This window comes from Puma concolor, chromosome C2 (genome assembly GCF_028749965.1).
Source record: "Puma concolor isolate L17-30 chromosome C2, mPumCon1.1.hap2, whole genome shotgun sequence".
NCBI lineage: Eukaryota > Metazoa > Chordata > Mammalia > Carnivora > Felidae > Puma > Puma concolor.
Genome location: NC_141675.1, coordinates 50,466,442 through 50,490,725, shown reverse-complemented (window position 1 = coordinate 50,490,725; position 24,284 = coordinate 50,466,442). Strand labels below are relative to the sequence as shown.

At 42.5% G+C, this 24,284-nt stretch overlaps 1 protein-coding gene across 3 annotated transcripts in view; it reads right to left on the bottom strand.

Annotated features, from left to right (window-relative positions):
- KCNAB1 (potassium voltage-gated channel subfamily A regulatory beta subunit 1) overlaps positions 1-24,284 on the bottom strand; it is a 415,847-nt gene that overhangs the window by 387,285 nt on the left and 4,278 nt on the right. The window contains exon 1 of one of the 3 annotated variants that reach the window (XM_025912882.2): positions 1,580-2,013. The exons of the other annotated variants lie outside the window; for them this stretch is intronic. Coding sequence (XP_025768667.1) covers positions 1,580-1,821 — 242 coding nt within the window. The 5' untranslated portion in view covers positions 1,822-2,013. Of the gene's footprint in view, positions 1-1,579; positions 2,014-24,284 lie in introns of those variants that run through there. 3 annotated transcript variants of the gene reach the window in all.

Sequence of the window (24,284 nt, the reverse complement as noted above, 5' to 3'; positions counted from 1 at the left end):
CTCATGAGTTCAAGCCCCGCGTCGGGCTCTGTGCTGACAGCTCAGAGCCTGGAGCCTGCTTCAGATTCTGTGTCTCCCTCTCTTTCTTTTTCTCCCCTGCTCTCTCTCTCTCTCTCTCTCAAAAATAAACATTAACAAAAAAAATTCAAGAGTTCGTGGTAAAACCACCCATCCTGTGACAGAGATGCAGAGAGAGATTTTTTTTTTTTTTAATGAAACAGTTCATCCTCAACTGATCTACATTCAGACATCACCATCCTGCCACCACTGAGGGTCAAGGAAAGCGTAGAGAAGAGAATGGGAGGAGATGGAGAGAGAAGACAGCTCCTTCTTGCGGAAGCCAGATTCGGGAAAGGTGATTGAGGAGCATCAGCATCTCCTCCATCCCGCTGTATGGAGCCATGAGTTCTCTCGGAAAGGTGGATAGATTCTTCATAGGCTCCATTTCCAAAGCATGTTGGGGTGGGCTGTGGTATGTTTAGAATCTCCGTAAACCTTGAAGAGTTCCTCTTCTGCATGAGCCCTTTATTGCATAAAGAGTCTGTGTGAAACACATTGCTCTCCACAGAAAGAAGTCATTTCGTTGCAAATTGCTTTATTAGCCAAATTAGATGATAAAACTAGGGCAGTATCTACTACCCTAAAATAGACCTTTAGATTATGGAAAAGTGAAATCATTGGAGACATCATGTCCATGCAAAAACAATCTTACTCTGGAGAAGGAAAAGCTTTGACTTGAGCTAGGACAGCCGTTCTTCACGAGTGTTAAATTCTTTTTTCCGTTTTCAACACCCTTGTCCTTCTGAATGGCTTTTGCTCAGTTTCTTGGATATTTAAAACTCTAGGCATTTGTCAGGCAAGCATTAGTGCCGGTGCCCCTGGGTGATTCAGCTAAGCACAGGCATGTCTTAGCGAGGTTTGGACAATAATTGCTCTGACAAAGAATGATACTTCCCATCTCAGAACAATTTATGAAGATTACACACCCAACCCCACACCAGGGGAAAACTTCTCCCTTTTGTTAATCTTTCACAGAATAAATGATGGTGTTGGAAGTTTAGAGAACAGCCAGTAATTTATCTCAGGCTGCAATGATAAAAAGTGCCGTCGTTTCAAGAAGAACTTGTTCGTGAGCTACTTTAGTAACCATTAGCACAGACCACATGATTCAGACTTAGAAGAAAATAACGGCCTTAACATCCAGGCGGCATATTAAAAAAATCCTACTCTTAATTTATAAATTCCCTTAAGAAGAATAGAGCCCCCATTCTTCATTAAGACCTGCTACGTCACCTACCTCCTCAAAGCCAAAGATATTATTTCTACAGGCAACACGCGGTTAGGATCCTCCACAGAGAGCCTGACTATCCTCTATGTAACCCTTTAAGCAAAGAGAAAGTAGACAATATAGAGCGCAAGAAACTAAGGCAGACCAAGAAGAGGGCTCCCTGCATTCATTTTTCTTTTCCTTTTTCCACACAGTGTTTGCTTTGTTATTTCAGTCCTTATTTCTTTAACAACAAGAACCCTTGACCTCCATGCAGTGCCCTGGTTGAATAACATTGCAACCGGCCAGTACCTGTAAGCCATGCCCGTCTCTGCTCTGGTGGTTTCCTGCAATGAAATTCCATGGACACGTAAAAACTTCTCCAAATATTTCCGTTCCGCTGCTCCACTAGGCCTCACCGGCCAGCAGGCTGCCTGAGGTGGAGGCTTGGTCACTGCTATGTGCCGTCTACATTTCAGAGCCGATTCACTGGATTTGGGAAGACCCAGCTTGGGGCTGGGGATGTCTGCACAGGCAGGTTTATACAGATGCATGTTTCCAAAACCCAAGAACGCAAAGCTAATTTCACAGTACTTAGCTCTGAGACTGGCTGTATCTTGCTATGATTACTTGGGTTATCTGGCTTTGGTGTGTCCCTAAAAGGGATCAGCTCGTTTTCCTTAGCTGCCCCTTACTATTTTTTGTATGTGAGCAGACTCTGGAGTCCCCGGCAGAGCTCCTAGATACATGTCTCTGTTGAAACCTTAGAAAACAAAACAAAACAAAACAAAACCCTGACAAAGTCCAATCCCTTTTCTTGTCCCCGTTAAGTTCCCAAAGTCAAGCTTCAGCAACTATGTATTGGCCCCTGGGGAAAAAATACGGGCACTCTTTCCCATGTCTTTCTATTTAGGTAAAAGGAAATATTTGGGTGGGATATAGGCCAAATGTTCTGTTCTCATAAGGATCATAAGGCCTTGGGGATGATTCATGAGTGTGTAATGAGACCTTTCTAAGTACTTCATAATCAAATAATTTATTATACTAGAGACATGATTCATTTGGGTAGAAGGTCCATCAGTCTTTTTCTTTTTAAGATGTTGCTATCAAGTGATAGGAAATATCAATAGGATGGTTGTAAAAAGCAAAAGGCCTACACAAATAGGACCCAGTGATTTCTGACAGAGATGTAAGAGCGATTCGATAGAAAAAGGATAAGCTTTTCAACAAATGGTACTGGAGCAGTTGGACACCCATAAGCAAAAACAAACAAAAACAAATGAGCCCTGACTTCAACTTCATATTTACACAAAAAAAATAAATCAAACTGTGTCACAGACATAGATATAAACCATAAAACTTCTAGGAAAAAACAGAGGAGAAAATCTTTAAGACCTAGGGATAAGTGAAGAATTCTTAGAGCTGACACCAAAAACACAGCCCATAAAAGAAAAAATTAGTAAATTAGATGCCATCAACACTCAAAACTTTTTCTCCATGAAAGACCCTGTAAAGAAGATATGAATTATGGAAAGAGCCTAAATGTCCATCAACTGATGAATGGATAAAGAAATTGTGGTTTATATACACAATGGAATACTACGTGGCAATGAGAAAAAATGAAATATGGCCTTTTGTAGCAACGTGGATGGAACTGGAGAGTGTGATGCTAAGTGAAATAAGCCATACAGAGAAAGACAGATACCATATGGTTTCACTCTTATGTGGACCCTGAGAAACTTAACAGGAACCCATGGGGGAGAGGAAGGAAAAAAAAAAAAAGAGGTTAGAGTGGGAGAGAGCCAAAGCATAAGAGACTGTTAAAAACTGAGAACAAACTGAGGGTTGATGGGGGGGTGGGAGGGAGGAGAGGGTGGGTGATGGGTATTGAGGAGGGCACCTTTTGGGATGAGCACTGGGTGTTGGATGGAAACCAATTTGACAATAAATTTCATATATAAAAAAAAAAAGAAGATATGAAAACAACTGGGACTGGGAGGAAGTATTTGCAAACCATGTCCAACAAAGGGCTTATATCCAGAACATACAAAGAAGTCTCAAAACTCAACAATAAAAACATAAACACTCCAATCAGCTGGTGGACGAAAGACTTAACGGATGTTTCACTGAAGAAAATATACGGATGGAAAATAAGCACATGAAAATAAGTTCCACATCATTAGCTATTCGGGAAATGCAGATTAAGCCCATGAGATATTACTACACACACCAGACTAGCTAAATAAAAATACCAATAACACCACATGCTGGCAAAGATTCAGAGAAACCGAATCACTCACACATTGTTGGGGGAGATGTACATTGGAAAAGAGTATGGCAATTTCTTATAAAACTACACATACCAAACCTACCATAGGACATAGTAGTTGTACTCTTGGGTTATTTCCCCCAGAGAAATGAAATCTATGTTGACACAGAGATGACTATACACAGATATGTTGACTATACACAGATGTCCGTAACAGGTTTATTCAAAATAGCCAAAAACTGGAAACAACCCCAATTTCCTATAACAGGTGAATGGTTAAACTGTGGCGTATCCACACTATGGAATAGTATTCAGCAATAAAAAGGAATGAACTACTGATATACGAAACGACTTGAATGGATCTCAAGGGAATTTGCTGAGTGGAAAAAAGCCAAGTTACACATACCAAATAGGACTCATTTTCTCTCCCTTTCCCCCACCATATCACAAACACTCCCTCCCAGCTTCCCAATTTTCCTGGGGAAAATCATTACTTATCATGTTTTCTAATTGTTCAATATATGTCTTATCTTGCCAATGTTTCAATAAGGTCCTTAAGAGAAAAAAAATCATCATACTGCATGATTCCATCTAGATCACATTCTTTAACTGATAGAATTACACACATGGATAACCAATTAGTGGTTGCCAGGGGTTAGAGAATTGGAAAGAGAGGGAGGTGGCTCAGTCTATAAAAGGGTAGATGAGGGATTCTTGTGCTGGAATTGTTGTGTCTTGACTATGGTGGTGGCCACATCACTCTACATGTGTGATAAAATGGCCTGGAGCTAACACACACACACACACACACACACAAATAAGTGCATGCAAAACTAGTGAAATCTGAATAAGGTCAGTGGCTTGCATCATCATCAATTTCCTAATTGTAATATTGAACTATAGTTATGTAAGGTATCATCATTGGGAGTAACTGGGTGAAGGAATTTCTCCGTATTGTTCCTTACAACTGCATGTGACTCAATAATGATCTCAACAGAAAAAGTCAAAAAGAGAAAACAAAAAGTCCCTCACATAAGGGTCTTTTCACTTTGTGATACCAGCTGCGTCTCTCCTCCAGCGACCACTCCTGGGCATAAAGGGTTCATCCAATCCAACAGGCTTCCTACTCCCACCCCACCCATCACCATGGCTTTGCTCACATGAGCTCCCCCACCCCATGTCCTGTGAGAGCTCACCTCCTCTAGGAATTCTTGCCCCACCTCCTAGACCCTGGTATATGACTACCTCTTGAAATTCCTCTTGCAATTCACTTCTAAAGCACTCACTTGACACTTCTAAACTGTTTCCAAACATTTCTACAAACCTGATGATTTCTGTCCTATTTTTGGACCACGTTTACCATTATTTATTTACTATTTGGAATTCACCTGCTTTTTTTTTTTTAACCTAAATGAATACATTTAGTGTTATGAGCTGAATGTTTGTATCCCTCCCCCAAATTCACATGTTGAGATCTAATCTATGATGGCATTGGGAAGTGAGACCTTTGGGAGATAACTAGATCATGAGGGTAGAGCCCTCATGAAGGGGATTGGTTCCTTCCTAAGAAGAGGCCAGAGAGCTAGCTAGCTCTCTTCCCACCGTGTGAGGACACAGCAAAAGACGGCTGTCTATAAACCAGGAAGAGGGTTCTGGCCCAAATCCAACCATGCTGTCACCCTGGGCTTGGAGTTCCCAACCACTAGAACTGTGAGAAATAAACGTTTGTTGCTGAAACCACACAGTCTGTAGTAATTTCCTATAGCAGCCCAAGCTAAGAAATTTGGTAAGGAAAACTTATATTACTAGCATTACACATAGAAAACCTTTATCACTTGAAATAAAAGAGAGCATAGCCTGTAGAAAATAAGTATAATAAAGATGAAGAATATTATTTAACTGCCAGACACTGTTGGTGTCCAAAGTTTCTGAACCCGAGTCCTACCTCTTTTTGTTTTTTATATCAGAAATTAAAAGGTCTTATTAGGTGTTTAGCACAAATCTGAGACTTTTTTTCTCCTTTCTCCTGTTAATGTTTTAAAGGTAATCAGAAGAATTGACAGGAAATTGACACAGGAATACACCACCTTTACAATATGAATCCAAGTTAATGCCCCATCCGTGTCACCTCCTTGTCTGCCAGTGGTACTGGTACCTCCTTTGGGAGACACGGACTCATAACACATTGTCCCAGAGTACTAGATACCTCCTCCTGCAAGTGCACATCTAACTCCCCATCTAAGCTATAAGCTCTTTGAAGAGACGGACAGACTCTATCTGGTATAAGTTTTAACCTCCATGATAACCAGCATGGTATTTTGTGCTCAGTCAACATTTCATAGATATTAAGAGTTTGCCTGCTTGAATTTTAAAATTCCAAAAGCTACTCTTGTCAATCTTTCCATTTTCAAGCTCACAGCCAAAGCTGAATCTCAGGGGAGAAATAAGAGCTTAGAGAGAGGGGGCCAGGAAAAGTTAGAAGAGGACACAAGCAGCGGGATGGAGTCGGGGAGAAACAGGCGTGCCCAAGTAAAGTTGTACCTACTGTTCCACCACTTACACTAGCCCGTGGTTGCATCTGACTTTGTGAGCCGTGGAAGTGGCTCCCCAGTGGGAATACCCAACAAGGAAGAAGCAGAGGTGAAGTGAAAGAAGTCATGGAAAATGAGACATGAGCCCTGTTCAACACATCACTCTCTTTTTCTGCCCTCTGAATATGGAGCCAAGCCCAGGAGAGGACAAAGGGATGAGAAAGCCAAGATTTGTCTGAAACCAACATCTCTTTTCATTAGGTTCTAAAAGCTGATCACTGTCATAAAAGGTCCCAGTTTGAAGGTGGGGAGTAAAATATATTTTTTTTTTTAAGATTTTTTTTTTTAAGTAATCTCTACACCCAGCATGGGGTTCAAACTCACAATCCTGAGATCAAGAGTTGCACACGCTACTGACTGGGCAGCCCGGTGCCCCAAATAAAAACTATGTTTATAAGAGAACTTTAAGCCCCTTTGGCTGTCAATGCAAATCTTGCAAATGTACAATACTATAAGAAATGCCCCTGAGCAGCTGAGAGGGGCAGTTAATGTCTGCTTTGCTGTCTTTCTCTGTCTTAGGAATGACTATCATATACTGTTCAGAATCTTTAAATATTATGTAATCTCAGTGTGGAGAAAAAATGACAAGACCACTGAGGACAGAGATGTTTCTGGTCATGTTCTGCTGATGGGGTGCTGAGAATCAGAAGTCACAAATAGAAGCTCATATAGCTCTGGGTGGTGAGCAGGCTTTAAACACACCTGTTCAGCATTCATAGGTAACAATGTAACCATGGGCAGGCCTTGACATCTCTGTCCCCTTAGTTTCTTTATTGGCTCAGACTTAGGTAATCTCTTAAGATTCTTCTAGGTATGGTGTTCCGTGAATCATAAAAACAACTTGGGGGTGCCTGGGTGACTCAGTCGGTTGAGCGTCCAACTTCAGCTCAGGTCATGATCTCTCAGTTTGTGAGTTCGAGCCCCACGTTGGGCTCTGTGCTGACAGTTCGGAGCCTGGAGCCTGCTTCGGATTCTGTGTCTCCCTCTCTCTGCCCCTTCCCCGCTCATGCTCTGTCTCTCTCTGTCTCTCAAAAATGAATAAATGTTTAAAAAAAAAAAAAAAAACCTACTTAGGCTAGGGGGCACCTTGGTGGTTCAGTCAGTTAAGTGTCTGACTTTAGCTCAGGTCATGATCTCACAGCTCATGGGTTCGAGCCCTGCGTCGGGCTCTGTGCTGACAGCTCAGGGCCTGGAGCCTGCTTCGGATTCTGTGTCTCCCCCTTGCTCTGCCCCTACCCTGCTCACACTCTCTCTCTCTGTCTCTGTCTCTGTCTCTGTCTCTCTCTCTCAAAAATAAGTAAACATTAAAAAAATTTTTTTAAGAAGAAAAACTACTTGGACTAGACATCCTACAGAGGTAAGGATCCTGCCTGTGTTGACTGGAGAGGCTTGGAGACTATGAATTATTAGCTAGCTCTCTGACACCGGGACCCAGGAGATTGCTGCTATTATTCTTGGAATATACCAGTCACACATATAGCCTGCTTTAAAATTTTTCTTGGCTAAAGAGATGGCCTGTTAAACACTATATCTTGGATTTATGGGAACATCACAGTCACCTAAAAATTGTCTTGGCCTACAATCGAAAACTGAGGCCAGAGCCAGTGGGCCTGGGACAAGGAGACTGTGTTTCCATGGCTGGGGTGAAGGAGGGCTGGCTCTGCTCAAATGAGTTTGGACAAGGGACACCAGACCACAGATCAGAGCCTGTCTCTCTATTCCAATCATTTATGGGAACTGTGGCTCTTACTCCCGCTCAGGGGTCTGCTGGCTAGTGCTCTGCAGGCGATGCTGTGACGAGAGCAGTCACCTGACCGAGATGTCTGCCTTGTTCCACTGGGAGTCATCACAGAGCTTTCTCCTCTTGTCATTGCCATCTTCTCTCTCCCTTTGCAGAAGCACCTGGGAGTCTAGTTGTGTGTAGTGAGACCACGGTTAAATATGTGTGTGTCATATCAATGCAACACGATGAAGAAAACCTCACCCCTGCCCTTGAGGAGTTCCCAGTAGGGAGAGGAGAGACCAGTAAAGCTTATAAAGCAGTGAGCTATGAGCTAGGGCCAATCCGTCTCACCTCCTTTTAGGACGAAATGTTCCTAATAATAGACAACAGCAGTTCCGATGGGATTGGGGAGAGAACACATGTGACAGTGCGAGGGATGACAGCATGGGACAAATGGAAAGCCCTGCCCAGCCAGCCTCAGCTCTGAAGGCAGGGCCTCTTCTCAGTCCCAGTCTCCTTTACGTCTTTTCCTTATCCCTGCTGCTTGTATATTATGTACTTTTGCATTATAACATAAAGCAGCCCCTCCTCAATGTACAATCATATTTCTAATACATACCGAGGCATATACATTATAGCCTTGCTTTACAAAAATGAAGCATACTTATGGATGACCACATGTACAGGTCTCTTCCTTGGCCTATGAAGGGCTTATGGGCGGGGCTGACCCTTGGGATTTCACTGGCATCCTGCATTTATCCCACACTGACCCATATCCATAACCGGAAAGCATCTTTGAGTAGAGTTTGTCATTTGCAGCAAAATCTCCCCTCATCACTTTGAGGGTAACCATCTTGTTTTTTCTGCAAAAGGTCCCCCCCCCCAAAATGCCAAAACGTGGCCTTTAGTCTGAGACTAATGCAATGGAAATGGCCAATGAGACCCAATGTGCAAAAGGGTGCCCTGTGGCCAGAAATACCTTGAAAGGTGGCTGTTGGGGACACAGAGTACCTTGGACAAGAGGCAGGTGAGGAGGAAGGAAGGGTGAGAGAAGGGGCCGCAGTCCTATTATATAGGTTTTACACTTTCTTTTTAAGTAATCTTGGGCCATTAAAGGTTTGAAACCAGGATAGTAGTATGGTTATAAGCTGTTGAGTCATTACTGAAGTAATGCTCTCAGGATGCTAAGAACATGCTCCTCCCTTATCCCAGCCTGCATTGGCCATGGAGTGGGGGTGGAATATAGTGGAAAGTGCATGGACTGCAAAATCAGAAAGACTTGGATTCAAATCCTACCCTTTACAGCACACTAGTGGATTGACCATGGGCACTTGCTGAGCTCCAATTAATTCCTCTGGAAAATACACCTCTCCATATTACCTCATAAGGTTGTTGTGAAGATGAAAGGAAGCACAGTGTTTGGTGTGCCTGGCTCATAATGCACGGCCCAATAAATGGTGGTTATCGTTATAATATCTGTGGTATTACACGACGCCAAGGACTGCCTTGGGCATTGTCGTCGGTGTGGATGGCGCCCCCTAGTGTCACACAGCAGCCAAAGCTTTACGTGGCCGACCTAGTAGATGCAGCAAGCATTTTCAGGGGACATCAATGCTATGAGTTGCATGACTTCAAAATGATGGGATGGCTTTAAATATATGACTTCCTCTTTTCTAAAGAGAAGGGAAATATTATCTAATAAAGTTGATTTGCTCTTCATCTGGCAAGAAATCCCCCCATCACTCCTTCAGCGTCTACTCAGAAAGCAGATTTGAACGTTGCAGAGAATCCCACAACTCCATGGTCCCTGCTCCATGTGCTCTGCCATAGGCTCACCCATCTTCCACACATTATCCTTTTGGGGTCAGGAATGTATCAGAGACAAGGCTGGGAGTCTGGGACACAGAGCGGCACCATGAAAAGTGAATCCCATCTATAAAAGCAAGGCCTAATAACGTACACGTTCAGTTTTGTGATACAATGCACTGCTGTGAGGTCTTCTTGGCATCATTCCAGCTGAACCAATCTACCTCTTCATCATCCTCTTCCAGGCATGTAACAATAATCTAAAAGATCTAGGATTCTAACTACAACTCTAAGAAATCTTAGAAATCACCTGGTTCAGGGCACCTGGGTGGCTCAGTCAGTTAAGCATCCAACTCTGGATTTCAGCTCAGGTCATGAACCCAGGATAGTGAAACTGAGCCCCATGTGGGACTCCACACTGAGCATGGAGCCTGGTTAAGATTCTCTCTCCCTCTCCCTCTGCCCCTCCATGGCTCACACTTGCTCGCGTGTGTGCACACATACTCCACGCTCTCTCTCTCTTTCTCTGTCTCTCTCAAACAAAAAAGGAAATAAAAGATAAGAGAATAAAAGAAAAAGGAAGAGAAGAAAAAGAAAAAGAAAAGAAAAAAGAAAAGAAATCGACTGGTTCAATTCTCTTGTTTTACAAATAAGGAAAAAAACATCCAGACCAACCGGGCAACATTTAGAATCAGTTATTGTGAGGACTGGAATAAAATGCAAGTTTCCAGGAGCATGGGCTTAGAGGTAGACAGATTTAAATCCTTGGCTGATAATATGCTACTGTGTAATGCGAGTGTCTCTGAGTTTTTAGTTTCTTCCTCAGAAAAATAGGGAAAAAAACACTACCTCCACAAAGTAAGCTAAATCAGTCTATATATTTTTTTAATTTTTTTACTGTTTTTAAATGTTTTACTGTTTGAGAGAGAGAGAGGGAGAGAGAGAGAGACAGAGTGTGAGTGGGGGAGGGGCAGAGAGAGAGGGAGACACAGAATCTGAAGCAGACTCCAGGCTCTGAGCTATCAGCCCAGAGCCCGATGTGGGGCTCGAACCCGCCAATCATGAGTTCCTGACCTAAGCTAGAGTCGGTGCTCAACCAACTGAGCCATCCAGGTGCCCCATTTTATATATTTTAAATCTCCAAATACACCGCACCGCCTCTTGCAATGTCATTTCACCGTGTAATAATTGTGAATGTTTAACCATTGACCGATGTTCCAAGGAATACTGTTGAAAACATGATCCACTGGAAAGCCCTCCGTGTATTTCTGCTGTGGAAGACAAATGAATAGCTTCATTTTGCTTACTTTATTTGTGACAGAATGTTCTGTCTGCGGGGAAATTTATAAAACATAGAGTACAAGGGTCCCATCTACATTTTGAAAAATTGTGTTCTTCATGGTTTGCTCTTCTAAAATCTCTAAGGAGTATTCCAAGATAAACTCCAATGTGAAGCAATTTCAGCATTTGGCATTTTCCCAAACACATTCAAATGCTAGCTCAAATAAAGTAACGACCGAATTTTTTAGAGGTCACCTGTTTAGCAGCCTTGCTAGATAGAACACAACCGAGAATAAACAAATGAACAAATAAGACATCACAAAGCCCCAGTCCCAAACCTCCTGGGAGGGCACCTCAGTTTATAAACCATTTACTCTCTCTTGGTCATAATTCAAGTACAACGGAGCTTCTTATTTCCCACTCCCCAGCAGAGTAAGGGTAGCAAATGAGATGAAAAAGCTATTAGAGAGGCAGGCATATTGACAGCAGCAAGAAAAATTTACAGCAAGACGCGGATACAGGAAGAGTAATGGAGGGGGTGAAATACAGAAGACAAAATTTAAGAGCAAATAAAGCCTCTGATTTTCAAGGCAAAGAGTTCTATATTCCTTAACCGTCCCCGAGGACAGTTTAACATAGCACAATAGCTGACATTTACTAAGATAAACTAGAGTTGTCGAGTTGTTTCTTCAGGTTTAAAAAGTTAAAAATAGAGCCCTGACTGTGAAATTAGAAAGTTTCAGGTACTGGGAAAATCGCTTGAGTGAAAATTTCCATTCTCTGACAGTGTCAGATGAGCAAGGCCTAATTGTGACTAATCTCCGCATTTAGAAATAGTGTCTTGCCCCTTCTCACAAACTTCTTTCCATCACTAGCAACTTGGTGGTTTAGCTGATGACTAGCCTAAGAAAAGATCAACTTTGTTCTTGAGCTACAGACCACGCATTTTCTTTCCCTTGCCCCTTCCTCCCTGCCTCCTTGCTGGCTCATGGTCTCACGAGCTCCTGCACCTTCCTTGTAAAAATCTGCCGAAACGGTGCATCTTGTGTTTATTTTTTCCTGACATTTCTCTTCCTTGTCTCCTTACCTCCAGGCAGAACTAAGTACTCCCTTCTTTCCATAGCACTCCATTTCTACTTCTCGTACGGCACCAATAAAACTTTATTGTGGTCTTGTCTTTTCTGAAAGGACTCCAAGATTACGCAGAGCAAGGACCCTATCTTACGTGCCCTACATCCCCAGAATGGAACATAATAGATGATCGAGAAACTCTTGAATGAATTTCTGCTTAATTTTCTAGTTTGCTTGTTAGGAATTCTTTCAATATTACATAAACAGTAATATAAGAGCAATCCTAAATTCTGAATATTGACTTCATCGGATATTCATTTAACTGGAAATACTTTAAAAAACACATTTCAACTTGAGACTTCTTTGCCATTTCTTTTGGATAGATGACCATCTGGAACCTAAAGTATTATAAACAGATTTAAGCATTTAATGTTTTGTTCAACAAGCAACTGGTGTTTGGATCACATCATTCAAATTACTGCGCTTGGAGACAGAAAGAGCTGATCTTTCAAATGCATCCCGCTTATGGAATAGTTTGCCCTGACTACACCTCCTTAGTCCCTGAGGTAATTAAATAATTCAACAGCCCTTTTGGACAGCTTGTCTCATACTTAATGTTTATTGCTGTAATCAAATTAAATAAGAAGATGAAGCTACAGAATACACATTGGACTTGGACAAGTGAACTATTATAAATATTTGTAATAATTTGTAATAATTTTTTTTAAAAAGTATATTGAATACAAACCCAAATTTTCTTAACCAATTTTTCCTCAAATTCCTCACCATTCCACACAAAAATATGCACGTATCTTGTGTGAGGCTCTTGTTGAGCCAGGGAAGGAATGCCAGAACATCATAAATGATAAGCCATATTATTTAATAATATTACATTCAAAACCATATTGGATCCTGCTGCTGAGAACAGAGTGACTGGCAAGTCTGTTGTCAAGACTCCTGTAGGTACCTTCCAGAAAAGCGCGAGCGTTAATTGAATGAACATGCTGTCATAGAAGCTCCTCTTAAAAACACACCTGACCAGTTCTGAAATAACAGACGAAATTAATGAGCCCTCTTGGCTCTCAACAAGTGCTCTCCGACTTCTGTTTCCATGTGCCTGATCCCGCCTCATAAGGTATCAGCGTGCGTCTAGGCGCCAGCGCCTTTGGCTGTCACCATGGGAAGAGATGACCTCCTGCCCTGCAGCAACTCCATCTCACAGCCGAGTGGAGGAGGAATAAAACACGAACCGCAGGAAGCTCCTGCTCACCCACCCATCAGTGATCCTTAGGGCAATAAGAAAAATTCTGAGAGGTTCAAAATGGGAGCTGAGCACTCATGGATTGATGTAAGCAAGGCTGTGTTCCAAGTCCTTGCCAAGCTTATAGCAGATCACCATCTACAGGTTTCTGAGGGACGCTAGGCTTCTCAGTAAAACAGGAAAGGAAGTTCCAAGTAGAGAAGCCAAAAGAGACTGACCCACCATGTGGCTACCGCCAGGTGGGTGCATCAGGCTTTGAACAAAGAGAATGGCCTTGAGGGTAAAGCAATGCCCTTCATCTCTCCCTGTTATAGGAAACAGACTCTGCCTCAGCACTTCCTTTATTCTGCTCTGACCATGGCTTTGTGACAGAGTCTGGCCAGCTGTTCATCATGCTCATTTCTCTCTTCCTAGGCATGCATTTGGACTCCATTTCCATCCTCCCTTGAAGTTCAGAACGGTCATGTGATTGAGTGCCAGTCAATGTCACTTCTGCCTACAGGTGCCACTTACAGGCCTGGGCCATAAAGTACCCTTCAAATCAACCTCCAAACTCTCTTCTGTCTGCTGGATCGATGTCAATTCTCAGTCACTAGCCAGATTAGAAAACAAAAGCAAAAATGACAGAACTTTCATCAGCCTGGATTTCACCTGATGGGACAATCCTACTCTTGACTGGGCTCCCATGAGTAAGAAATAAACTTTCTTAGGTCAAGTCACTGAACCTGCAGGATTTAGCAGCAGGAGTGTCCCTTAATAAAATCAATGGACTCTATTTAGTGAGGGGCATTCACTTTTAGCCTAACCATAATAAGCATTCAAGAACTCTTCCTAGATTGGGAACCAGAATCAGATATCTGGTCTGGAGCTAAATTTAATTTTCTGGTGAGAAATATTTGGCAAGTTTTTGTTTGCAATTAGGTTGTGATGTGTGTACCAAGGCACATGAAACCCCCAACCTCTCTTGTCTTGGAATGGAGATTTTTCTTCCAAACTGCAAGACTTGATGCCTGATGACTCAAGAGGCTGCGGGGGAAGGAAACATCACTTCAATCATCATCTCCAGACAGATGTGATCACGTGTTTCTCAAAACCACACTGCATCCTCCCAGAGAGCAGAAAAGCACCTAAAACAACAGCAAAAATCTCTGGCAGCACATTAGCATGTGCCATTTAGTGATGACCACGAGCTAAAATTGGAAAGGTCAAGGCAGCTGTTGCTGTGTAATGTTTGCCTCCTCTCGGAGTTGTGTGAGAGGGAGATGGCCAAAGACCCTGACTTAAACCAAAGATCTGAAATTCAGTTAAATTCATCTAATAGAGGATGCCATGTGAGGGCTTCCAGAGCCTCTGCTCTTACACAGCTCTTTTGATGGAAATAACTTCCATGGAGAGAAGCCTGAATAAATACCGAAATTCACAGCCCACTGTATCATGCAGCCCTTTGCTCTCCATCTGAGGGACTTTTTCGCCATCTAAGCTGCTCTCCAGCCCCCACCCCCGGCCCTTGGCTAGACTCATGTAAGGCCAAACTCAAGGACCTCAAACGGGGAGAAGGAGCTGTGACTCCCACATCCCTCATCAAGGAACCTTATACTGTGATGGAAAGTGAAAGGTAAAATTACTCAAGTGATATCTCAGTAGCGACCTATAATCAAGCCAAATGAGGGAACGGGAGTGTTCTGTGGGGTTAAGAGGTGACATCTGCCACCCAACCACCCAGGTTCAAGTTCTGGCTCTGTCACTTACTTGAGTTGGACCTAGGGCAGTATCTTTTGTAAGCCTTCCTCCCATGAAGTGGAGATAACAATAGCCACCTGGTTGATTATTGGTGGGGATTAAACTGAATGGTCAAAGGAAAGTGCCCAGTAGATAATAAGGATTCAATAAGCACTTCCTGATATTAAGAAACAAGGCAAGATTCCTAAACCAGACAGAGACCCAGTAAAAAAAAGAGAACTACAGGCCAATATCTCTGATGAATATGGATGCAAAAATTCTCAATAAGATACTAGCAAATCGAATTCAACAGCATATAAAAAGAATTATTCACCATGAACAAGAGGGATTCATTCCTGGGATGCAGGGCTGGTTCAACATTCGCAAATCAATCAATGTGATACATCACATTAATAAAAGAGAAGATAAGAACCATATGATCCTGTCAATCAATGCAGAAAAGGCCTTTGACAAAATTCAGCACCCTTTCTGAATAAAAACCCTCGAGAAAGTCGGGATAGAAGGAACATACTTAAAGATCATAAAAGCCATTTATGAAAAGCCCACAGCTAACATCATCCTCAATGGGGAAAAACTGAGAGCTTTTTCCCTGAGATCAGGAACACGACAGGGATGCCCACTCTCACCGCTGTTGTTTAACATAGTGTTGGAAGTTCTAGCATCAGCAATCAGACAACAAAAGGAAATCAAAGGCATCAAAATTGGCAGAGATGAAGTTAAGCTTTCACTTTTTGCAGAATGACATGATATTATACATGGAAAATCCAATAGACTCCACCAGAAGTCTGCTAGAACTGATACATGAATTTAGCAAAGTTGCAAGATACAAAGTCAATGTACAGAAATCAGTTGCATTCTTATACACTAATAATGAAGCAACAGAAAGACAAATAAAGAAACTGATCCCATTCACAATTGCACCAAGAAGCATAAAATACCTAGGAATAAATCTAACCAAAGATGTAAAAGATCTGTATCGTGAAAACTATAGAAAGCTTATGAAGGAAATTGAAGAAGACATAAAGAAATGGAAAAACATTCCATGCTCATGGATTGGAAGAATAAATATTGTCAAAATGTCAATACTACCCAAAGCTATCTACACATTCAATGCAATCCCAATCAAAATTGCACCAGCATTCTTCTCGAAACTAGAACAAGCAATCCTAAAATTCATATGGAACCACAAAAGGCCCCGAATAGCCAAAGTAATTTTGAAGAAGAAGACCAAAGCAGGAGGCATCACAATCCCAGACTTTAGCCTCTACTACAAAGCTGTCATCATCAAGACAGCATGGTATTGGCACCAAAACAGACACATAGACCAATGGAATAGAATAGAAACCCCAGAACTAGACCCACAAACGTATGGCCAACTCATCTTTGACAAAGCAGGAAAGAATATCCAATGGAAAAAAGACAGTCTCTTTAACAAATGGTGCTGGGAGAACTGGACAGCAACATGCAGAAGGTTGAAACTAGACCACTTTCTCACACCATTCACAAAAATAAACTCAAAATGGATAAAGGACCTGAATGTGAGACAGGAAACCATCAAAACCCTAGAGGAGAAAGCAGGAAAAGACCTCTCTGACCTCAGCCGCAGCAATTTCTTACTTGACACATCCCCAAAGGCAAGGGAATTAAAAGCAAAAGTGAACTACTGGGACCTTATGAAGATAAAAAGCTTCTTCACAGCAAAGGAAACAACCAACAAAACTAAAAGGCAACCAACAGAATGGGAAAAGATATTTGCAAATGACATATCGGACAAAGGGCTAGTATCCAAAATCTATAAAGAGCTCACCAAACTCCACACCCGAAAAACAAATAACCCAGTGAAGAAATGGGCAGAAAACATGAATAGATGCTTCTCTAAAGAAGACATCCGGATGGCCAACAGGCACATGAAAAGATGCTCAACATCGCTCCTCATCAGGGAAATACAAATCAAAACCACACTGAGATACCACCTCACGCCAGTCAGAGTGGCCAAAATGAACAAATCAGGAGACTATAGATGCTGGAGAGGATGTGGAGAAACGGCAACCCTCTTGCACTGTTGGTGGGAATGCAAATTGGTGCAGCCACTCTGGAAAACAGTGTGGAGGTTCCTCAAAAAATTAAAAATAGACCTACCCTATGACCCAGCAATAGCTCTGCTAGGAATTTACCCAAGGGATACAGGAGTGCTGATGCATAGGGGCACTTGTACCCCAATGTTTATAGCAGCACTCTCAACAATAGCCAAGTTATGGAAAGAGCCTAAATGTCCATCAACTGATGAATGGATTAAAAAATTGTGGTTTGGGGGCGCCTGTGTGGCTCAGTCGGTTAAGTGTCCGACTTCGGCTCAGGTCATGATCTCACGATCCGTGAGTTCGAGCCCTGCGTCGGGCTCTGTGCTGACAGCTCAGAGCCTGGAGCCCATTTCAGATTCTGTGTCTCCCTCTCTCTCTGCCCCTCCCCTGTTCATGCTCTGTCTCTCTTTGTCTCGAAAATACATAAACGTTAAAAAAAAATTTTTTTAAATTGTGGTTTATATACACAATGGAGTACTACGTGGCAATGAGAAAGAATGAAATATGGCCCTTTCTAGCAACATGGATGGAACTAGAGAGTGTTTGCTAAGTGAAATAAGCCATACAGAGAGAGACAGATACGATATGGTTTCACTCTTATGTGGATCCTGAGAAACTTAACAGAAACCCATGGGGGAGGGGAAGGAAAAAAAAAAAAAAAGAGGTTAGAGTGGGAGAGAGCCAAAGCATAAGAGACTCTTAAAAACTGAGAACAGGGGCGCCTGGGTGGCGCAGTCGGTTAAGCGTCCGACTTCAGCCAGGTCACGATCTCGCGGTCCGTGAGTTCGAGCCCCGCGTCAGGCTCTGGGCTGATGGCTCAGAGCCTGGAGCCTGTTTCTGATTCTGTGTTTCCCTCTCTCTCTGCCCCTCCCCTGTTCATGCTCTGTCTCTCTCTGTCCCAAAAATAAATAAATGTTGAAAAAAAAAAATTTAAAAAAAAAAAAAAAAAACTGAGAACAAACTGAGGGTTGATGGGGGGTGGGAGGGAGGAGAGGGTGGGTGATGGGTATTGAGGAGGGCACCTTTTGGGATGAGCACTGGGTGTTGGATGGAAACCAATTTGACAATAAACTTCATATATTGAAAGAAAAAAAAAAAAAGAAGAAAGGCAAGGGGCACCTAAGTGACTCGGTTGAGCGTCTGACTTCGGCTCAGGTCATGATTTCATGGTTTGTGAGTTTAAGCCCCACAACAGGCTCACTTCTGTCAGCATAGAGCCTGCTTTGGATCCTCTGTTCCCTTCTCACTGCCCCTCCCTGATGTGCGCTCTCTCAAAAATAAATAAACATAAAAGAAAAAAAAAAAAACAAGATAGATGGTCTGGTCTTTGTCAGTGTACCCATATAGTTAGTAGTTTATAACATATAGTTAGTAGTTTATAACATACCATTTCACCTATGCACTTTCATCTAATCTTTAAAATTGTAGACAATAACTCAGATGCTTTTATTTCCGTCCTATAGATGGAGAAATTAAAGCTCAGAGAGGAGAGATGATTTGCTGAAATTGGCACAACTGGCCCACAAAAGAGCCAGAATTTAAACTCAGGCCTCTCTGTTCTAGAGACAAGGGGCCAATCCACTGTGCATGGAGAGAGGACATGTCAGAAAGACATTTGATCCTTGTTAATCAGAAAAGATTTTAAATGAGGGCGTAAGTGAAAATCTTAGAAGAACAGAGTTCTAAGTGAAGCAAGGATGGAAGCAGCAAGTCCTGCTGTTCTCTTATGGCTGGGGAATTTTCCCAGGCTAGGGAGCTCACAGAAGGAATCCAACAAAAAGAAGAGTACGGGGATAAAATAACAGAAGGCCCTTTAAAAGGGGGAATGGTAATAATAGCATTTGCTGAAGGGCCCTCTCCCTGCGGTCACCGCTGTGCTTAAACTTTTATAGATGTTCTCCCACTTAATCTTCCCCACCCTATAAATGTGCAGTAGTGTTATTCCCATGTACAACAGAGGAGACTGAGATCAGGGTCACGTAGAGAACGTGTAGTAGAATCAGGATTTGGACCTAGGTTGGCCTGACATCAGAGCTTATGTTAGCCTGCCCACAGTTTATGTAGTCCCTGAGGCTCACAGAGAAGGCAAGATACACAACATCCCTCATTGGCTGATACCACAAGTGCACTGTAAGCTGCAGGGCAAATGTAAAAGAGTAATCAATGAAGCTGTATAAAATAAAATTAATCTGTATAAAATGAAAGTGGGGCGCCTGGGTGGCTCAGTCGGTTAAGCGTTCAACTTCAGCTCAGGTCATGATCTCACGGTTTGTGGGTTCAAGCCCCGTGTCGGGCTCTGGGCTGACAGCTCAGAGCCTGGAGCCTGCTTCGGATTCTGTGTCTCCCTCTCTGTCTGCCCCACCCCCACTCGCACTCTGTCTCTCTCTCTCTCTCTCTCAAAAGTAAATAAACACTAAAAAATTAATAATAAAATAAAATGAAACTAAGCCATAAAACTGAGGCTAAATTTTAAAATCACAGCATGATGTTACCCCAACCCATGGGAAGCAGAACATTCAGTATGTAAAGAAAGAGCTAGGAAGGCTGACCTTAGACAGGGAGTAGCATAGCAATGGCTCAAACAGGTAACCTGGAATAGACATGAGCATAGCCAACAAAGAAACAGTCCAGGAAGTACTCTACCCCCTTCATGGGAAAAGAAGAAAAAATAATCAACACTAGACTGAAAGTGAATAAGCAGAGCCATACTCTTCACCCCTGAGGGCTGTAGGTTAAAAGTCTGTGGGGCTGCTGTATGAATTAAATGGAAAGACATAGATGTGACGTGTCATAGGTGCTTAATAAATGTGAAGGAGATAAAATAGTCTTTTGTGTACCATGTTCAGAATTTTTGTCAGATCTGAGGTCCACGTCTACTCATATTCAGTGAATATTTTCCTCTAAGTTGACTCACTTGTTTTAAAACTTAGTCTAGGGGTGCTTGGGTGGCTCAGCTGGCTAAGCATCTGACTCTTGGTTTCGGCTCAGGTCATGATCTCAAGGTTCATGAGTTCAAGCCCCACGTCAGGCTCTGCGCTGACAGTGCAGAGCCTGCTTGGGATTCTCCCTCTCCCTCTGCCCCTCCCCTGCTCATATCTTTTCTTTCAAAATAAGTAAATAAACTTTAAAAACAAAAAAACCCCTTAGCCTTGTCCTCTGCCCTAACAGCCATGAATCTGCAGGTTTGAGGTGAAGCTATACGTTTCTTCCCAATATTCATGAAAATAAATATAAAACCATTAGCACAGAAGATAATGTATGTGAAAGCATTTCATAAACAGGGACATCACAGATTGAAGGTGTTTGTGTAACTCTGTCTCCTTCTTTCAAAGAAAACTTTAGTGGCGCCTGGCTGGCTCAGTCAGTAGAGCATGCAACTCTCGACCTCAGGGTTGTGAGTTTAAGCCCCACGTCGGGTGTAGAGATTACTTAAAAATAAAATCTTAAAAAAAAAGAAAAGAAAACTTAAAAATAATCAAACATATCCACGAATGGTCAACCAATCGCTAAAATAATTCACTTTAAAAATCAGAGAATTTTCTACTGCTCCTACACTTCAAAACAAAGCATCAACATGTTTCCTTTTCCTTGCAGAGACAACACAAAGGCACAATCTCTGTGAAGGTCAGTGAGCAGGAAATCAAACGCTACCCCTTTACTCTGGATTATGATATCGTGATACCAAGTAGGCTCAGAGCTCAAAAGAGCCTGAGAGATCATCTTGTCTAGTATTCTCATATTACAGAGGAGACATTGAGTCCTGGAGAATTTTAAAACCTTATTACAATCAGGGCAAAATGGAATCTGAATCATGGATGCAAGCCCCTCAACGAACGCTGCTGTCATTACATGAGCCCACTCCCCGGAATGGCAGAAGCCAAGAGGAGCCATTCCTCCTCTTCAGGGGAACCAGGGCTTCTGCGCTCTCCCTAATCCACTGACATCCAGTTGGAAAGAAATGTGTGGGCAAGTTAGAAGACCAAGACATAGACGCTGCCTTCAGTGTGTCCACAATCCTTCAGAATGAATTGGACACACGCAAACATGACCCAAAATTGAGAAACTGCCTTGACTTTCCCAAGTAACCCAAAAGGCAGTCACAGGGATGCAGAAGGAAGCCAGCACCTATGTATTTGGCTACTACTGTGGAGGTTGGTGCGCCTGCCCAGGGATGCCTACTTGCAACTCACCACCCTGGGGGTACAGCGGCACAGAGCACTGACAGCCTCATGGCCCTACGTCAAAGGATATCATCGTCACCTTTAGAAACCATAGCAATCCCACCCTTCCCCAAGGGCTGCTGCTGGGATCTTGGGAACTTTCTCTAATTAATCAAATGCCTGTCTTACTGAGGTGCACCCTCCCACTCACCCAGGCATTCAATAGTCTAAGATTTGCACTAACATACAAAACACCAGAACAAAGAACTAGGAAGCAATCTTTCTAGCTCATGGTCTAATTAAGCTACACAAAAACATCTTCATGTTCTAACATGTCTAGAAACGCACCTCTAGGAGACTTCTCATATAAACATTGCATGCTTGCTATAAGAAACATGTATCACCTTTTAGAAAAGAGCTTTTTCTTTAATAACCAAAGAATCTAATCAATGGTATTTTCTAACAAAAATAATATTGGCTTAAAAATTTAGGGGCGCCTGGGTGGCTCAGTTGGTTAAGCGTCTGACTTCAGCTCAGGTCATGATCTCACGGTTCATGAATTGAGGCCCTGCATCGGGCTCTGTGCTGACAGCTCAGAGCCTGGAGCCTGCTTCGGACTCTGTCTCCCTCTCTCTCCGCTCCTGCCCTGCTCACACTCTGTCTCTGTCTCTCAAAAAGTGAATAAACGCTAAAAAAAAATTTTTTTTTAGTTATTCCATTGTAGCACATTTCTATCTCTCTATATTCTGTCCCTGATATCATTTTACTGATGCTGTCCACTATGCCCTAGGTCATTAGAGGAGGAGTAGGGGGCAGGGGACCAAAACTGATTGAGTGTCCAGTCTTCACCAGATGTTTTTTATAATTTCATGGAATTTGCACAACAGTCTTCTCAGCTAGGTATTCTTACACCCGTTTGCAGAATGAGAGTAGAGTTAGTACCCTCCAGAAAGGGGAGGCATCTCTAATAATAGACCCAGTAATAGTCTGATGATAAAAACAAGGCATGGAGCGTGTGTCAGGAACTCTGTTAAGGACTTTCATATAACAATGCACTTACTATGCACCAGAGTCCATGTGCTTTCCTTATTTAAAAGTCATTTTATCTGCATAATAACTGTACAGAATTGGTATTCTCATTATCCACCTTTAACAGCTGAAGAAACTAGGTCACACAGCTGGTCAGTGGCAGAGCCAGGGCTTGAACCCAGCAGCCTGGCTCCTGGACTATGGCCTTAACCTCCAAACCAACTGTGTCAGGCAAGGGGCCTGCCCAGAGCCGCTGGTCAGTAGGTGACACTACTGGAACGCAGCCTGTAGACCACGGGACTCCAGAGGTATGTTCTTCACCACCAGGCTCCACCAACACTTCCCTTTGCCAAAGCTAACACCTGCATTTATTGGCCTTGACCTGTCTTATTCCTCTTTGGGGTCATGGCTTCATTACTTGCATTACATACTTTATCTCTCCACTGGACTCTTCCTTTCTGCCAAAAAACATCTACAGACCAGCTTTCTCCTACAAACTTCTCCCTGAACCCTGATTGAGACTTCAGATATCATCCACTCTCTTCTTCTCTATCGCCTCTTCTTGAGAAGAGTCTACACACACTGCCTCCCCTCCCTGTCTAGTCTCTGCTTGACTCCCAAGTCTCTGAAAATGATCTCCTCTCCTTCATTCTCCTGGCCACACTCCTGGCTCCAGCCTGCAAGAAACTTTCCGAACAAAAAAAGCAGCTCTCCATTTCCATTTCACACTTTCATACTTCTGTGACCTTGCTCACACTCTTCCCTCTACACATATTGCCTTCTCCAGCCCCGACCTCCTCTTGCTCAAGTCCTGCTCACTTTCCAAGTCGAGATCCAAGCACTCCAGCTGAAAGCACTCACTCCTTCTGAGCTTTATGAACTTTATGATCCCTCAAGAATCTTGAGGACAGGATTCTTACCTAATTCATCTTTGTGTCAGCTACAGGGTCTTGTACAAAGAGGAGGCTCAATCAGTGGTTGTTAAATGTTCATTCACTGATCTCAGGCTGGATTCTCAACTCCAGATCTCCCTGCATAAACTCAACCCAGAGGTTACTAAGCTCATGGATCATCTGCTGCCCTTTTGGCAGGAAATGAATCCACCAAAACCGACGTTGGAGAACTACTTGTCCTCACGCAGAACTACATCTGATCCTCTGGAAGCAGGCAGAAGTAAATGATTTCTAGGAAGTCAAGGAGTTTTGACAGCAGAAAGAGGAAATACTAGAAATGTGGCCCAGTGTAACTCTCTGGTTAAGAAGAAACATTCATTAAGATGGTAGAAATCACTGTTGAAATGCTACAGCTAAATGTTCATTTGTGTGTTGACTTGCCCCACTGAATGTCCCCAGTCATTTCAATTTAATAGGTTCACTCAGCTATGGTTTGGAATGTTAATACTGTATTAAAAAGTACTTAAAAGCTCTTTGTATTCTATCCCCAAGTCATTTTTCCCCAGGAGGATGGTGACTGTATGAATCCCCAGAAAGCCTCTATTAAGAACACAGTGGTATCCCATAAATATTAATTGAGCACAACAGGATCCTCTCAGCTGTCAGGTGCCAGGTGAGGTGCACATTTTTGCCAGGTATGTTAAGAGTCACCCCATCCGTAATTACCTTCATAAGCTTTCGACACACCATGAACAATATGGGGTCACATCACAACCTTTTAGAGAATTCGGAAACAAAATATATTACTCTTTTCAAATCATTTGTACATTATCTCATTTAATTTTTACTAACGGTCCCTTAAATGCTATTAGTCCTCTTTTGCAGTCAAAGAAATTGAGACTCAAAAAAGTTAATTAACTTACCTAACAACTTGTTTAACTATAAAAATCAATGCTATAGGACAGGGATTAAAGAGTGCCCTTGTGATGAGCACCGAGTAACGTATAGAATTGTTGAAGCACCATATTGTACATATGAAACTAATACAGCACTGTATGTTAATTACATTGGGATCTTAAAAGCTTAATTAAAAAAACCCACAGGGTGCCTGG